Source organism: Rhinatrema bivittatum, chromosome 10 (assembly GCF_901001135.1).
Source record: "Rhinatrema bivittatum chromosome 10, aRhiBiv1.1, whole genome shotgun sequence".
NCBI classification, from domain to species: Eukaryota; Metazoa; Chordata; class Amphibia; order Gymnophiona; family Rhinatrematidae; genus Rhinatrema; species Rhinatrema bivittatum.
This window is the reverse complement of record NC_042624.1, coordinates 57,843,350-57,861,020: the sequence shown is the minus strand read 5'-3', so window position 1 is coordinate 57,861,020 and position 17,671 is coordinate 57,843,350. Positions and strand designations below refer to the sequence as shown.

The following is a 17,671-nucleotide window of genomic DNA, read 5'->3' as shown; positions in this document are numbered from 1 at the left end:
TTCGGCTGTGCTGAATTCACATTTTCCAGTCAACGCGGTGTTTTTTGTGTTTGTTTTTACTCCTGATGCATTAGCACAGCATTAGCTTACTGCATCAGGAATTTAAAAAAAAAAAAAAAACTTGTAATCTGCGCATCGTTAAAACAGTGTGCTGAAATCCAGCGCACAGATTACTGAATCGGCCTGTACATGTGCAAACTATACCGCATACTACTGCGTTGTGCCAATGAATATTACAGTTCTAAAAATATTACTCACTGAAATCAACTTGGTCACTTGAAACTGAATTCATTCAATTTTAAATGTGTGAAATCACAGAGATTATGCCACCTAAGAAATTTTGTAGAAGGAAAACATAATAAATGAGCAAGTTCTCCATGTCTCTCCAATTTCTAGGATAGTATAATTGTAAACCAAAGATAATGATAATATTTCTGAGCTCAGCTTCTGTTCCGCAGGCCAGATGGAGCTGGAAATGCTGAAGAGAAAAAGTGATCGCAGCCTCCACGGAGAAGGGAGACCTAGCTACAACACAACTGTGATAACCAGTGATCAGACATCGCGTCTACAAATAATGGGTTCTAGGGGTGAAAACAGGGAGAGAGGTAAAAATGGAGAAGAACTCTGGGTAACGGGGAATGAAGCTTTATGGCCATCATAGGTCAGTAGAAGGCAGCACCAAACAAAAAAAAAAAATTAAAAAGGAACAGATTGAAACTACAGGACAAAATACACATACAATGACAGATATTCTACATGATTACCGTACCTTTTACTACACATTACCATGATTTTAAATAACTAATCAATTCTATAATATTACTACCTGAAATAAAAGAAAAAACAAAAACTTAAGAAACAGACATCATTTAAAAATATTTTAGGAACTATATCTTGACAATAAGACTTTGTCTCTGTTTTCTCATTGTTGCATTATATAGTGTTGTGTCCGTCAGTGCCCAACACCCTCATTACCTCTCTGGCGCCTCCCTCTCCGTCCGCGGGAAGACTGGCTACCGCGGCGTTCTCCGGACCGGCTCGACGCTGCAATCGCCATGTTTCCTGGAGACCTAGAGGCACGCGCGCAGCGCGGCCCCGATTGAAGTACCGGCATTGGCGCAAACCTCAGGGGCGTCCCCCGAAGATGACGTCACCCACGACGGATATTTAAGGTCTTGGAATTTGCTAACACATCCAGTTAGCAAGGGTTTCATTACCTAAGCTACTCTGCCTCCTCGGACTTACCAGGGGTACCCGCTCCTCGGGGGGCCTCGCTCTCTCCTTGTTTTTTCAGGTGACAGTCTGGAACCGGTACTAGCTCCTCGAGGGCCCTCATCCCAGACTTGCTTCGTATACTCCTCTGCCTGGAAGTTTTCACTACCAACTATCTCAGCTACATCAGTGAGTTACCATCATTCTCTCTGAGCTTTCCCTGGAACCAGGTACTCGCTCCTCGAGGGCCTATACTTTCCAGCTCCTGGGCTTCATTGGGACATTGTGTGAGTGTTACATCTGCATACACTGCCTACTCACTATATCTCAGTCTCTCTTCAGCCCAGTTTCCAGGGATCGCTGTTCCAGTATCTGAGGGACTACAGCCCAGCCGGGCTTACCAGCTCACTACTGCCATCTCTGGTGGTTCAGTATACTGTCTAATAAAGAACTAGTGTGTGTTTGTCTCCTAACTCTGAGCCTGACCGGTGGTCCCTCTCGGGATCATTCCCCGGGGACGTGGTCATCTGCCACTGGTCCAAGGATCCACCCACAACTCTCATATATAACTACAGATCCCGAACAGATTGCTAACTACTATCTGATTGCTCCTCCCATCAAGCATCAGATTCAGAACAGATTGCTAACTCCCTAGCAAATTCAGAACATACAGAGAGTCATTCTTTTATAGTTAGCTACCTCTTTCCAACCACTTCCTGTAGTGACCTCATACAATTCATTACAGAGAAAACATCAGCATTCTATAACAAATGAAAGATTCTAAAAGTATATTCTGGGTCTCGATTAAATTAAAAAAAAACCAAAAAAACCACCTCATGATTCTTCCAGGCAAGTTTCTTGCCACCATCAACTCCACTGACACTGTATCTCTACAAATAATTTAAATATTTGAAAATCTCTTTCTACTCTGCTAAAGGTCACTTTTAAAAATAAGGCACTGGGGGGCCCCCATATATTTTTAACTTTTTATTTAAAGAAACAGATCCAGTATAGCATGCCAAAACAACATCAGCCTTTTACAGTACAAAGATTTGTGCAAGTGTGACAAGCAAAAGCAAACATCTTGGTAAGATATTATTAAAATATTCAATCAATACTATCCGACCTTAAAGGATTATAATAGACCCAGTAAGAATTCCAGACTGATAGATTTCTCCAAGTTATTGTTCAACTGAGTTTGCCAAGCACTAAAAGCTTTTGCATTTCTTTTTTTTTTTATATATATAAAATCATTTGTATCCTCTTAGCTACTACTTAATGAACTAATTTTCTCCCCAGTGCTCAAGACATCACCAATGTAGCTGGTCTCCGATTTTTTTTTTTTTTTTTTTTTTTTTAAATACAGCTGTAGTTTCACAAACAAGAGTAAAAAAGATACACCAAGGAGAAAATAGAGCCAGAAGGCAAAAATTTGAAATTATTTTCATGAAGTGACTTAGCAGCACAGAGGCAATTTTAAACAATAATTCTTATTTAACTACCTTACAGCAAGTAGTATATAAGACCCCTATCTTGAGCATTTTTTCCTCAAATACATTCAATATTTGCTTCCCTTTCTGGATCTTCATAATTTAAAACACCTAATGCATGCTCCCATAATCTCTAAGATCGATTACTAGAATTCTCTTTTCCTGATCTACCCATCTCTCAGATTAAGCTGCAGCAGCTACTTCAAAACACAGTGGAAAAAGTGATTTACAGTTTTCTACAGAGATTATACTGGCTACCGGTAATCTGTTGCATCAAATTTAAGATGCTCAGCACACAGGGGTCCCGTTGATTCCTTACTCTCATTACTTTCTTCTCAAAAAGACCTTCTCCAGCTTCCTTCCCCTACACCAATTAGCCTAGAGGTCACCAGGGAATCCTTTTTTTAGTTACCAGGCACTGGCCCTTTGGAAGACTCTCTCCCTTGACATAGGAGCTGAATCAAACCTTTTGAAAATTAGAAAGGCTGGAAAAATCTTGGCTTTTCTCTCAGGTTTATAACAGCTAATTGTATGAGGGATATATTAGTTTAGCCACTTATTTACACAGATTTTTCCATCTACTTTTAGTCTGGCCTGTTAACTTTGTTAGCCGTCTTTACTGTGGCTTTTTAATGTAAACCCCTTGGAAATATTGCAGTATATCTAATCTAAATAAATAACTAAATACTGTATGCAGCTTTGAAAGACACATCTACAGAAAGGCGTTGACCAAGAGGAGAGCAACTACAATGGTGCTGACTGCACTATAGCCATACAGAGACTGAAGATGTACTTGGAGAAGAGACGGCTGAGGGGGGATATGATAGAGGTCTTTAAGATCATGAGAGGTCTTGAATGAGTAGATGTGACTCGGTTATTCACACTTTCGAATAATAGAAGGATTAGGGGGCATTCCATGAAGTTAGCAAGTAGCACATTTAAGACTAATCGGAGAAAATTCTTTTTCATTCAACGCACAATAAAGCTCTGGAATTTGTTGCCAGAGGATGTGGTTAGTGCAGTTAGTGTAGCTGGGTTCAAAAAAGATTTGGATAAGTTCTTGGAGAAGAAGTCCATTAACAGCTATTAATCAAGTTTACTTAGGGAATGGCCACTGCTATTAATTGCATCAGTAGCATGGGATCTTCTTAGTGTTTGGGTAATTGCCAGGTTCTTGTGGCCTGGTTTGGCCTCTGTTGGAAACAGGATGCTGGGCTTGATGGCCCCTTGGTCTGACCCAGCATGGCAATTTCTTATGTTCTTACTCCCTAAAATGGGGAGGAGAATCTCCAGTCCTCAAGAGCCACACACTGCTCAGGTCTTCAGGATATCCCTTAATGAATACGTAAGAGATAGCTTGGTATACAACTGAGGCAGTGTGCCACTACTTTTACAAGTAAGGCAGGAACATCAGCCACCAGAAGGGCTAGGGCTCTGCTAGTGGGGAAGGAAATAACATGATACCGGGGCCTGCTGCAGCTGGATAGGAGGGAGCAGGCCATGAGTGCTGTTATCAATTGCAGGATCTTCTCATCTACAGAGTACAGAAAAGAGAAAAAGAAACTGAGCAGCCTCTCGCTCAAAGCACGTGTGCATGCATATCTAGTCTCTGTACGCAAGGTTGTGGCTGTATGTGCTTATATATGTACATGTGTTGAAAGGAGGATATGCTTAGTAAAGTTGAGTCAGACAGGAAGGCTGCTGTGCAGTTGTGGCCAAGATATCGCTGTGTAACTGTGTCTGTCAGAGATGAAGAGACAGATATATAAATGAAAAATGGAACTGAAAAGGGGTAAGACAGAATAACAAAATATGAAAAGAAGATTGAAGTACAGAGAAGATGTAATGTAACAAATAGTGGCAGGCAAACAAAAGGAAGAAAAATCTTCCAATGGAATGTCAAATAAGTTGGGGATAAAACTTTCTTTAGATATATAAGTGGAAAGAAGAAAACTAAAAAGGGAATAGTAGGAAGTAAAGGGGAGGATTGAAAGAAAACATACCTTAAATACTTTTGCTTTGGTATTCGCACTAGAAGAGGGCAATGGACCAAAGGCAAATGGCGAGGATATTAAGGGGCTGTGGGGTGAACACTGCCATTTACTGAGTAGGTGGTATTCATGAAACTGGCACAACATAAACTTGATGGGGTACCTGATAATACTTAGATATCTAAGGTTCTCAATTGCTTACTCAATTGGTGCCAATTCAGCATCGCATATAAATAGACTGGCTTTCCCTCTCCAAGGGCCCGAAAAGATAAGATTAACCATTTAAAAACTCGGTACGTGCTGAAATGGGCAACCAATGCAAAGTTTCAAGCATTAAAGTGGCTCTCTGAGTGATTTTCCCCAAAATGAACCTTGCTGTGATATTCTGCACTAATTGCAACCTGTGTAGTAAATTAGATGGCATACCTGCCAAGAAGGCATTACAATAATCTAAATGGGACATCACCAGAGTCAGTACCACCATCTGCAAAGCCGTACCATCCACATAAGGAAGCAATCCCTGCACTTAAATTAATTACATTTATAAATTAAGACAATTTGTGATTTATATTCTGGCTTTCATGACGGGTCAGCCATGTGAAAGCAGATTACAATCATGTACTGTAAGTATTTCTCTGTACCCAGAGAAATAAAGCACTTTTTGCAACGGAAATAACTTGGGATTCCAAATCAAATGGCTTTTCCAGAACTACCCCGAAATGTTTTTATTTTCTTGGCCAAAATACAATCTTGTCCTTAAATCGGGGATCTGCCTTAAAGAAACTGCCTTTACAGTTTAATATCTTGGGTTTTATTTTTAACTATTCACTTGAAACAGAAGAGGTTCCAAGAAACCAGAGAAGAGTAGATGTAGCAGTGCTCCACAAGGGTGAATAAGGAGGAAGCTGAAAACTACAGACCTGTTAGGTTAGAATCAGAGTTGAGCAAGCTAATGGAAGCACTACCGAAGGATAGGCTAGTGCAGTACATTGAAGAGGATTACAGGATCAGAGGCAACACGTTTTCACAAGAGGGAAGTCCTGTCCAGCAAACTTTATTGATTTCTTTGAAGAAGTGACTAGCATAGCATAATCAGGGTGGAGGGGGGGGATGGCTTATCTGGATTTCGTTAACGCTTTTGACACTGTTCCACATAGTTTAAACAAGATAACCAGTCTGGAAACCAAAAGAAAAAAAAATTATAAAAACTGGGTAAGGTGGTGATTGAGCAACAGGACTCAGAGAGCAGTAGTCAACAGGATCCAAACTGGTGAAGGTAAAGTGACCAGCAGAGTGCCCAAAGAATCAGTGCTAGGCCCAGTTCACTTCAATATCTTTAAAAGTGGCACTTGGGACGGGATAGAGAGGAAAATATGCCACATGCAGATAACAAATTTGCAACAGAATAGAAATGCTAGAAGGGGCAGACAAGATGAAAGAGGCCTTCAGGAAATTGGAAAAATGATCAGAGGTCTAGCAACCCCATTTTAATCCAAAATACAAAAACTCATGCATTTGGGATGTATAAATCCAAGGGCCAAATACAGTTTTGGAGGTGAAGAACTAGCAAACAAGAAAGAGAACTGAGGGGTCATCTCCTCTAACCTCAAGGTAGCTAGCTATTGGGAAAGCTAATAGTATACTTGGGTGACAAAGAGAGATATCACTAGCTTTAAAAAAAATAAATAATAAGTCATACTATCTCCTGGGAGATCTCTGGTGAAACTCCTCCTTGAGTACTGTGTTCAGGTCTGAAAACCACATCAACCAAAGAACATCAACACAGCAGAGGCAAGTGAAACGAGGACCACCAAAATGGTGCTGGCCTGCACTATAAGTCACGCACAGAAAGACTGATGAAGCTAAAGATTTTCTCTCTAGAAGAAGGAAGGTAAAAGAGAGATATGATACAAGCATTCAAGTATTTAGCAGGTTTCAATAAAGTACCAAAAGCTCAAGGACAAGGAGTTATCATGTGAAGCTGAAGGATGGAAGCTCAAAGAGAAGAGAAAATACTTTTTCCACTGAGAGGGCAGTGGACACCTGGACCAGACTTTCAGCAGAGATTATAGGAGGAAAAAAAAAAAAAACCCACTTATCCAAGCATGCTTGGGATAAGTACAGGGCGAAGATCATAGATCAAGTAAGACCTGCAACAGCATAGCAGGCAGGCACAAATGAACAGACCTGGCAGACGAAGCGATCCTTTTCTAACGATATCATCTATGTCTCTAAATGAAATAGAAAGATCTGAAAATATATATGGGGTTTTTAATGAGAACACTTTTACTGTGCAATATGGGGTAGATTTTATTAAAAAAGCGCGCGCGCAAACAAAAGCACGCTGGATTTCAATAGATATGTGCGTAGCCGCGCGTATCTGTTAAAATCTGGGGTCGGCGCGCGCAAGGCTGCCCAAAATCGGCAGCCTTGCGCGCGCCAAGCCGCGCAGCCTGCCTCTGTTCCCACCGAGGCCGCTCTGAAATCGGAGCGGCCTCGGAGGAAACTTTCCTTCCACCCCCCCGCACCTTCCCCTCCTTAACACCCCCCCCCCCCCCCGGCCTTATCTAAACCCCCCACCACCACCTTTGTTGCACAAGTTTTACACCTGCCCCGGGCAGGCCTAACTTACGCACGCCGGGCCGGCCGCCAGCGCGCCATGGTCCGGTCCGGGGGCTGGTCTGGAGGCCGTGGCCACACCCCCGGAATGCCCCCGATGACGCGCCGGCCGCTACACGCCCCCCGACATGCCCCCCCCCCCCAGGAAAGCCCCGGGACCTGCGCGCGTCCCGAGGCTTTGCGCACGCAGGCAGCCTATGCAAGATAGGCTCGGCGCGCGCAGGGGGGGGGTTTGGGGTAGGTTTTCGGGGGTTACGTGCGTAACCCTTTCAAAATCTACCCCTATGTGTTTTCCATTATGATATGCTTTTGTTTTCCACTCACTGTCGCAGCCCTCATGGTCCCAGACTTCATTAGATCAATTGAAAAGTTAAAAAAAATATTCATCCCTCATTTTATATAAGCCAATTTTCAATGGCTCAAAGACCAATTTATTATTTTGCAAAAATGTATTTATTTAGGGGCTGGCCCAGTAGCAAGTACTATGTACTGCCATACTGAAGGTCCTCGGTTCTGCTGGGACAGGAAGTCAAGATCACTGCTTAAGGGTGACACCTAGTGACTGGATTTAGAGCCCGTGATTGCAGGGGTCAGAAGGAACCCTGGTGCATGGTACCTGGCCCCAGGGCTGTCACTATAACTACTGGACTAAACGTAAATTGGGAAGGTATATGAAATAGAGGGGGGGAGGGAACCAGGTAGCTGCAATTGAAGGCTCCTGGCATCAGATCCCAGCCCTGATCCCGACTGAGCTAAATGTACAAAGGAGTAAGAGAAAACTGCTAGGCCAAAAAAAAGAGAGTTATATGTAAGTATTTTTTAAATACGTTTTATATTGAATAATCATCACTTATTGCAAACAAAATAATAGGGGGGCATGCAAACTAAAACGGCATTCTAGTTGAATAAAGTTTGAGCTTTTTTGAAATTTTTGACAGAATAAGACAGTTAACCATCTTGAGACTATAACTGGTAGTAAAAAGGTTTGACACAAATCCTCTAAACCACCATACAGTGTGTTGCACAATCACAGCTTCAAGAAAAAAAAGCAACATGAAACATTGTTGGTGTAAGGTTACAGTACCTTCATTTTCAGAATTAGAGCATTCCACCTTTAGTACCAAATCAAAGGTCCTTTCTGGGTTTTCCCTGCAAAACAAAAGATTAAATCCATCATACGTGTATAATTAAAGAGGTAAGTAAATATTGTAGACACACGACGCCATCAATTCTCAAAGCAGATCTGCATGTACTAAATATTCCCCTCCTGTAATATTAACATGTTTGTGTGGTTTGTCCTTTACTTTTAACACACTGGCTCTCAATTCCAGTCTTCCCCCTTCCTCACCCCTCAACAGACAGGTCTGGTTCTCAGCAAATTGATAGTATATTTGCACATTCTGGGGGTAGATTTTATAAAAAAGTAGGCGCAGGCGTAACTTGCGCAGGCGTAACTTGTGCGTGCCGGGCCGGCCGCCGGCGCACCATGGTCCGGGGGCTGGTCCGGAGGCCGCGGCCACGCCCCTGGAACGCCCCCGATGCCGCGTCGGCCGCGACACGCCCCCGATGCCGCGTCGGCCGCAACACGCCCCCGATGCCGCGTCGGCCGCAACACGCCCCCGACACCCTCCCCCCCCCAGGACTTACACGCGTCCCGGGGCTTTGCGCGCGCCGGCAGCCTATGCAAGATAGGCTTGGCGCGCAGGGAGGATTTTGGGATAGGTTTTCGGGGGTTACGCGCGTAACCCTTTGAAAATCTACCCCTATGGGTAAACTAAAATCCAAATTTGTTGCAGGGTACACTCAGGATCAGAACTGAGAAGTTAACTGATGCAGATTTAGCCTATATCTGGTTATAGCTGATAATCCTGTTCACTTTCTTCCTCTTGTAATCGAAGACAGTCCCACATGCTTTCCTTCTTTGTCTGTAGAATTTGTTAATTATAACAACCAATCAAGACACTGACTTGAATGCTGAAAAGGCAACATTCTGTAGCCTTAGCTTAGGCTCAAAAATATTCAGTCTGCCAGCCAGTCCATCAGAGCTGTCTCTTAGCTATTTCTTAAATCAAGGCAGTTAAAATGGTGTAGAGCAGTAATATTGGCTTGATGCGCCCATAAAATATATTTACAAATCTTAATAAAAATTAAATGTTTCTACACAACATGCTGTTCTAAAAAATGTCATTATTCAGAAAACTAATAATGTGTGTTATTACTTCTCCCACTCTCATCTGCTGATGTGACCAAGAGCAGATAGCCAGAAGATAGCTTGGGGGTTGGGGGGGGGGGGGAAGGGGTATAACAACTCATTCTGAGAAGAGAAGGTTTGCTAAGGGCCCATGCTGATCTACAAGCTATTTCCTGTGTGCAGCACCACAAAGACAATGTAAGCCTCACTCAGATGACAGGCCTATCTATCTATCTATTATGACACTTCTAGCAACATACATCCTTACTACATACAGCTCAACAGAAAAAGGCAAACAAAACTTAGACAAATCATGTGCCAATGAGTCTTGCAGGAAAAGGGGGTCTTTCTGAATCGTTAAATAGCAGTTGAAAAAAACACTACTTTGGGTTAGTTACAATCAAGTCCAAGGGCCTCAGCGTATGAAAGTATGATCAAATTTACCACACTACCAGCATGCAGAATCCAATCGAAGAATAGCAAAGCTTGGGAGGAATGTGTGTGTGGGAGCACAGAAATCAAGAAAACAGACAGCTGGTGAGATTCACAAACAAGTTAGTTTTGTCTACTGTATTTCCAAAGGGTTGCCTGAAACAAAATTGTTAAAGCTGAAAAAGTGAGCTGTTTTCCCATAAGATATGTTCTATATGTAAAAAAAAAAAAAAAAGTGAAATTACTGCTTTTCTGACTTCTTACACCTCAGCCTTACAGCAGTTCTCCCAGCTGGCTTGTTTAGTACTGTTTGGACATACTTCTCTATTTCATTTAAATAGAAATAAAAATATCCCTAAGTGTAAAGCAAGCTGTACTTAATACACAAGCAATGACAAACTTGGTCAAAAATAGCCATGTGACAGTCATATTCTAATGTGCAGATGCAAACACATGCTTAAAATAAATCTTTGGAATGCATAAAGACATGTCTACCAAGACTATAATTACACAATTATTTACTCATGAGTAATAAATTGCTACTGGTAAGCTAGTATATCATTAACATATACTTGTTTCTGATTGGTTGAGGCTTTCTTCTTTCCTGTGGTACCCAAAGGAGAAGCCAGGATTTTAATCTTCCTCCAGAACAGCCCAGGAATACAAATTCCACAAGGCAGCGAAAAAAGAAACTGAAGAGACTACAAGGTTTACAGTAAAGAAAGCTAAGTTAATGGCCTGCAAGAGATTCCCCTTGCTGATTACCAGCACTAGGTGTTTGCACAGTACTTCATTCCCTGCTACAGTATCATAAATAGCACCTACTACAGTTATAGGCCTAAACAGCCCTAAGGGGGAAGTTACCCTAACAGAGGTATCAAGTATACAGCTTCAGCTTGTGTCACAGGAGACCTTAGAGAGGGGATTTCCTGACAGTACCCCAGTTCTTAGTAGTGGGCCTTAATACCATACGTGTAACTTTCCATGTCCAGTATAAACTCAATCCAGCGGACCCTTTCCTAGTAAACTGTACAAATGGCAGCTTTTGTTTTTAACGTTTGCATGCCAGCAACTTTGATATGAATAAAGAGCGATCTTCTGTTACCTGCCATACTTCAGAATTGTGTCAAGCTATTATGTGCATAACTTGTCGCGTTTCTCTAACATTTCATATTGTCTACCTACCGCCCGTAAAACTAGACTCTCAAAAAAAAAGTTAATAAATAACAAGCCACACGTCTCCTCGATGACACCGATAACACTTAGAGGATGTGCCAGCCCTTTAGGTTAAGACTGAACGAAACAAGCCAAGTCTCTAGCATCAATAAGCTAAATATTTTCACACACATTACTAAACAATTCCCAACGTCTTCGTGCCCAGCAACACCCCAGCGTACTTTATACCTGCCATCACTCTGAGCTGCTGCTTTTACACTTGCTGAGCTGAATCATAGCATACATACCATGAAAGAATTCATGTTTGCAACTTAAAGACAAGTGAGATCTGATAAACGCTGACACTTTTCTACCTCGACCGCCAGCGCTGCTGGAGATGTCACCGGGTTCCCTAAAAAAAAAACCCTGAGCGCATCCCTGCCAAGCCCGACCGGCGAGGCAAAGCAGCAGCCAAGCCCCCGCGCGTGGCGCGTGCCAGAGAGCCCCGCCAGCACCTGCGGCCGGCCCCGGCTCCTGCCGGCCACCTCGTGGCTTTGCGGCCTAGCGCCGCCGTAACGGGGCAGCGGGCGCCCCTCACGCACACTCACTTTATCCTGCAGTCCATGGTCGCATCGCGGGCCCGGAAGGGCCGGCGCCCCCACACCCCCTCTCCGGCTCAGGGGCCACCCATGCCTCGGTGCTCGCTACTACTACCACCTCCGCCGCCTCCTCCTCCTCCTCCACCTTCCGAAAAAAAAAGCAGGAAGTGCCGCTGCCGCCGCTGACGTCACCCGCGCGGCAACACCTGAGCCCGGGAGTGACAGCGACAGGCGAGAGAGCGCGAGAGCCCCGAGCCGCCGGGCGCGTCAGAGCACGAGGCGCCCGAGCCCTGCCTTGGCTGCTACCGACGACCGCTTCAGCGGAACGCCCGGATCGACGTCTCCCCTTCAGTTTCTTTTTTCCTTCTGCTCGTTATTAGTCACGCTCGCTACATTTAGGGCTTTTCTGTATTTGCCGTTTCTGCAAATTGCACTCAGTTGCTTGGTACTTAGTGAAAATACTTGCATGCAGTAACAAGACGAGCTCAACTGCGCATTGTAAGCATTAGAGATCGCTCCATTTACTGCTGGTTAAAATAAGGGGCTGGTGGCTAGTGGCCCGCTTTACTTTTTGTTTTTATTAAGACGCTGTCCTATGTTCTGCTTATGCAAGAACAGGATGAGCAATTGTCCTGTTTCTGAATGTGGTCATACACGCACAAAGAAATATGACTGAATTTCATACAGGCAATAAATGGACAGTTCTAAGTTTTATTCTTATTAAGTGTCTTTTTATGTACGTTTGTTTATGTTATTATAGTATTTGTATGGATTGAGAAGTGGTATTTAATGTGCACAGTTATGCACATAGGGAAAAATAATCCCTACTACAGGTGCACACAATGCTGGTTCCGTGTTAGGAGTCACCAGCCCAGGAAAAGGTCCGTCACCCCATCTCAACAAAGACATAGCGGACACAGAAACGGGAGAAGGGAGACAAAAACAGCGAAGAGGATGGACAAGCTCCCTTACGGAGAAAGGCTAAACAGATTAGAGCTTTTTAGCTTGGAAAAGAAAAGACTGAGAGGGTATAGGATTGAGATTAATAAAAATCATGAGTTAGGTGGAATAAATAAATAGGAAATGGTTATTTACCCTTCCAAACAACACTGGGGCTAGGGGACACCCCATGAAACTAGCAACCAGCAGATTTAAAACTAATTGTAACAAGTTGGGGTTTTTTTTCTCTCAGTGCACAATGAAGCTATGGAATCTATTGCCGGAGCATGTGGTCAAATCAACTACCATAGTGGGGTTTAAAAGAAGATTGGACAGGTTCCTGAAGGAAAAGTCCATGACCAGTTGTTAGCCAGGTAGACTTGGGAAAGTCAGCGTTTATCCCTGAGGGTGACATACAAGAAACAGATCAACTATTGGGGATCTGATGGGTCCTTGTGACTAGACTGGCTACTGTCAATGGGCCTTGGTCTGACCCAGCATGCCACATCTTATATTCTTATGTATATTACATAATGGCGCCATCCGCCATTTTCAAAAACTGGAGTAGTGGGACAGGAGTTACTGGGGATCACTCCTGCCCTCGGATGACCTGCGAACCCACAATGGGATAAGGGCTATTTCAGTGGGAGGACCTGGGCCGGGGGAAGGGACCTTCATGTAAGAGGGTTTGATGGACAAGGGAAGGGGATATTTTGTTTCCTTTTGTTTATTTGGGTAGGGGGTTATTTCATTTCAGGTAAATGAAACAGAACAACATTTTCATGTCTCCACCCCTAATGCTTACTGTGTCTCCCACACTGTCAGCCCGCCATCACTGCTGCTGATCTGATTGCCAGAGAGGAGACAAAGGTCAACTTTGTAAAGATGATAACGTTTGGTATAGCTTTCACCAGAGGGATGGATCAATGGCCATGGCGAGTTGAAAGGTCAGAGCTGGTAAAACAGTTGCTCATCAGGAAATGGCTCAGCAGGCTTGGCCCATGCTGTTGCTTAATTTGCATGTCTCTCCTGCTGCACTAAGACAATCAAAGTAAACCCAGTGGTGGTAGGTGCATAAAATGCTATTGTATTCCCTTGTTTCCTTATGCAAGATTTAACTTGCGCAAAACTGTAATTATATTTCATTTCTGACTGTATCACTTGGGGATCAGCTTTTAACATGCAGTAATGATATGCAAACTGAAATGGCAGGATTGGATGATGCTGCTGGGTTCCAAAAGCTAAAACGGAACAGAAACATTTAGACACTGGACAGTGGTGCGCTAAAGGTTGAAAGGTCTTCAAAACGTATGGAAACTATTGAAAACAAAGAGCAAATGGGCTCTACCAAGATCTTCATGCCAATTTCAATGGGGTTCATGGAAGTTAGTTAGTTAGTTAGTTAGTTGTTATTATTTATTTATTTTTATATACCGATGTTCCTGTAAAGAATACATATCGCACCGGTTTACAAGTTAATGTTAGGCAGGTGCATGCTGGGCTTCTGTTTGACAGCTAATAAATGGTTTCTTGCTTTGATGGAATAAAAGGAGGCGTTAATTTCTGACTTGATTTTCCGATAATGGCTGATCAGCTAAAACTCTTCGAGCAGTCCATAACTTATAAGAAACCTAGTTATTCTGCCACATAAGGCTAAGGAGAAAACATATATTCCGAGCATTTAGAGCAGAAATGGTTTAACATTCTGGCACAAAACCTCCATATTAAAATCCCGTGTCCTCAAGAGAGACTGTAGAGGGGGAACCCAAGGTGGTGCTAATCAGGCTGCTGATGCCCAAAGCTGCACTTTTCTTCCCCCACCCCCCACTGCCTAGGAGGCCATATACCCAGCCCAAAGAGAAGCCCGCTCCTGCCTGCTTTAGAGCCGCACACGGCACTGCTCGAAAGGGAACTTCAGGAGGATTCCCTCTCCCCTTCTCTCCTGTCCTGCCTATGGGCACCAGAATTTTAAACTGGGTCCTGTCAGACAGTGGATCCATCCGCTACAACACCACCACTGCAGCGGGACACAAGTTGATCCTCTGATGCCTGAGCAGATGGAACAAGTGCAGCAAACTCCTGAGGGTGAGTCCGTACTTTGCCCTTTCTTTTCCCCATTACAACCCCCTTGTAATGGGGGTTGTAATGGGGAGGCCATTCACAAGTGCAGGATCCAGCATCAGTTCTCTGAATGGCCTCCCTAGTATCAAAGGAAGAGGCTTTCTCCAGCATCGGGGCTTACAGATATGTCACTATCCAGCCACAGGTAGAACCGATGCAGACTGGCCATGTTGGGAGGAAGCTGATCCGAGAATTGCCTCTTCTCTCTCTCTCTCTCTCTGTTGGCTGTGGTGGAGACAACTGTGATGTCCAGTCCTGGACTGCGTGTGAGCTGTGGGATTCATTAGCCTGATAATGCTCTGGCGAGCTCAACAGGAAGGGGGGTCAGTGAGAGGGGGCCCAGTACCTTGACCAGATACAATTCCCAAACTATTAAGGGAATGGACGAATGCACTGGTAAGACTTCCCACTCTTACCTTAGACTCAGTCTGGGTGGTTCTTACCACACTGGAGAGATCATTATTTAATTTATCTCAAGATTTGTCTACGTTACATGCTGCCTGGCAGATGCAGCAGTCAGTGCACAAAACTGGACTTAGCTATTTGAACTGGACCCCTAAAATAGCTTCTGTCACAAGCAAACACTGAGTACTGAAGGGAAATCTTCATTTCAAATGCATTGTATTTAACGTTCTGTTTTAAAATTGTTTGTGTTTTTGTTTTTAAATTATGTATGTGCTTTGACCACTTGTAAACCGCCTAGACGGATATATATTATCCATTGTGCGGTATATAAAAATGTTTAAATAAATAAATAAATAACTTGATTAGCCAAAGGCATCACTAGCCACTTTCTATGTTGCAGACTTTTTATGTTCTGGACTTTCCTCATATTCTTTGCAAAAAAAAAAAAAAATATATATATATATATATATATATGCTTGCTATATTCTAGGAGATATATTTATGATGAGTTTAGTACATGCTGGCCAGTCTTTCACCAGAACTTCAGTACATCACTGCTGCAATGTGCTTGGACCTTGTAGAATGAGAAAGAAATACGAGTTATCTGTGCCGTGCCACATAGTGCGGTCACCAGCCCACTAAACCATCAAATAAGCGTCTTGTGCAGGATCCTTTTACCAGGGAAGAATGCTTTAGTTATCTTTTATTTTGTTTACATGTTCCATTAAAAAATATGCACTGTGATTAAATTTGCATAAAAGAATGACCTTGCAGAGCAGTGTCGGAATGAGGCAGCTGAATCTGAAAATGCAATTTCTATTATGCGAGCAGGGGCAGACAGCAGAGTGTGCATGTGTTGTGCCACTACCATTCACTCTAAGAGGTTGATTTTAAAAATGTTGCTCGCTCAAAAATGCCCACAACTATATGGACTGTGCGCGAGCCATGTGGAATTTAGAAAGCCGCAAAGTATGCACGTATATACCCATGTATGCATCAAGGAAAAAGGCTGACTGTGGCGCATATCAGCCTATTATCCTCGTAACGTTACTACTAACCTGATGAGGAGCAAGTTGTAGATCCTGAGTTTTAGGGCTTATAAATCAGGGTTTGGAATCTGGGTCAAGCAGGGGGCGTGCAAGGTGAAGAACCAGAGGGGCCTTGAAGACCTTGATGTGAACTGGGCAAACTGGTGGACTAATTGGAAAAACTGGGTTTTCCCTTGTGCGAGCATGTTTTAAAATCTGCCTACACACGCGGGTAAAAGCGGGCAAAGTCCCAGGAAAGATTACTCGCACACTTACACTCGGGAGCAGAGAGAGATTTAGGGTTTTGGTGCCCCTAGGCACTGTGCTGTCGGACACTGTTATCCCCCCCCCCCTCCCCCAAGGTTGGAGAACAGGGAGCACAAGATCTAAGGCACAGTCCCCTAGTTTCCTGTGGCAGCTGAGGGGTAGGTTCCGTGGCAAATTTTAAAATTCTGAAGGAAACTGGCAAACGTTTCCATTTTTTATATTACATTACAAAAATAAATTAGCTTTACAGTATACTTAGTATAATTTATTTTATTGTTATGGGTGAAGGAAAGTGATCTCAAGTATCAGTACGGGGAGGAGACCTCAGGAATTGGAAGAGGAAAGGAGGAGGATCAGGCACGGGGGTGAAGAGAAAGGGGGAGGAATGTGAGAAAAGAAAGAGGATTAGGGAATGGGGAATATTAGAAGACTGGGATGTGGAAGAAGAGGAAGCGAGAGAGGCTGTGTGAGGATGGCTGAGCAAACTCTCTGGAGTGAGGAAATACACCCTCTCCAGCCTTCTTCTTGCAATGACACTTTATGTACAACCCAAAAGACAACAACGTATACTCCAGACTGCCTTCATGTACCTTCATGTACTTACAATACCTTGGGTTAGGTCAGCAATACTGCAGGAGTTGCCTTCTCCTGGAGACGTACAGGGCCTGCCCATCCCCACCTGGGTCCCAGCTCTTATTCCCCTCAAGCTCTTCCTGTCCAGTCGGGTCCTGCCCATGGAGCATTCTCCCTCTAGGGGATTTAAAGGGGAACAGGCATCTAGCCTGGTCCTGCACAGATTCCTAAGGTACCACTAGGGGCGCACTCTCACAGGGTGGTTCTTGGATTGAGGAAGGGGAAGAGGGAATAAGAGGTTTGGGGAGTGAGTTCCAGGATTCGGAGAGAAGGGAGGGGGGGGGGGGAGGGGGAGGCTCCAGAATCTGGGGGATTAAATCCAAGATAAAGGAAAAGAGGATTTGAATTGCAGTGGGTGGAGAGGAGAGGGGGGAGGGTCCTGCTCCTCCTTGCATCCCCTCTCTAATATCCTACCCAACATGGCATACACTGGGCATCAATCCTTTCCCTTACTCTTGTCCCCCCTCTCTCTCACACAAGACCTACACTTCCCAGCCGACTCCCCTCACGTCTCTCAAACTCTCTTCCCACCCTTCCATGATCTTTACTCAGATGCCTGCACCCTGAGAGGGATCAGGAAAGAGTGCAG

At 43.8% G+C, this 17,671-nt stretch overlaps 1 protein-coding gene and 1 long non-coding RNA gene across 4 annotated transcripts in view; one reads left to right on the top strand and one right to left on the bottom strand.

Annotated features, from left to right (window-relative positions):
• LOC115099854 overlaps positions 1 to 592 on the top strand; it is a 47,393-nt gene extending 46,801 nt beyond the window's left edge. The window contains exon 4 of the long non-coding RNA XR_003858901.1: positions 459 to 592. This is a non-coding gene — a long non-coding RNA (uncharacterized LOC115099854). The remainder of the gene's footprint in view (positions 1 to 458) is intronic.
• DENND1B (DENN domain containing 1B) overlaps positions 1 to 11,833 on the bottom strand; it is a 505,088-nt gene extending 493,255 nt beyond the window's left edge. For all 3 annotated transcript variants that reach the window (XM_029617745.1, XM_029617746.1, XM_029617747.1), the window contains exons 1-2: positions 11,699 to 11,833; positions 8,397 to 8,461 (exon numbers count right to left, since the gene is read on the bottom strand). In XM_029617745.1, coding sequence (XP_029473605.1) covers positions 8,397 to 8,461; positions 11,699 to 11,715 — 82 coding nt within the window. In that variant the 5' untranslated portion in view covers positions 11,716 to 11,833. The remainder of the gene's footprint in view (positions 1 to 8,396; positions 8,462 to 11,698) is intronic.
• Positions 11,834 to 17,671: the final 5,838 nt, after the last annotated feature.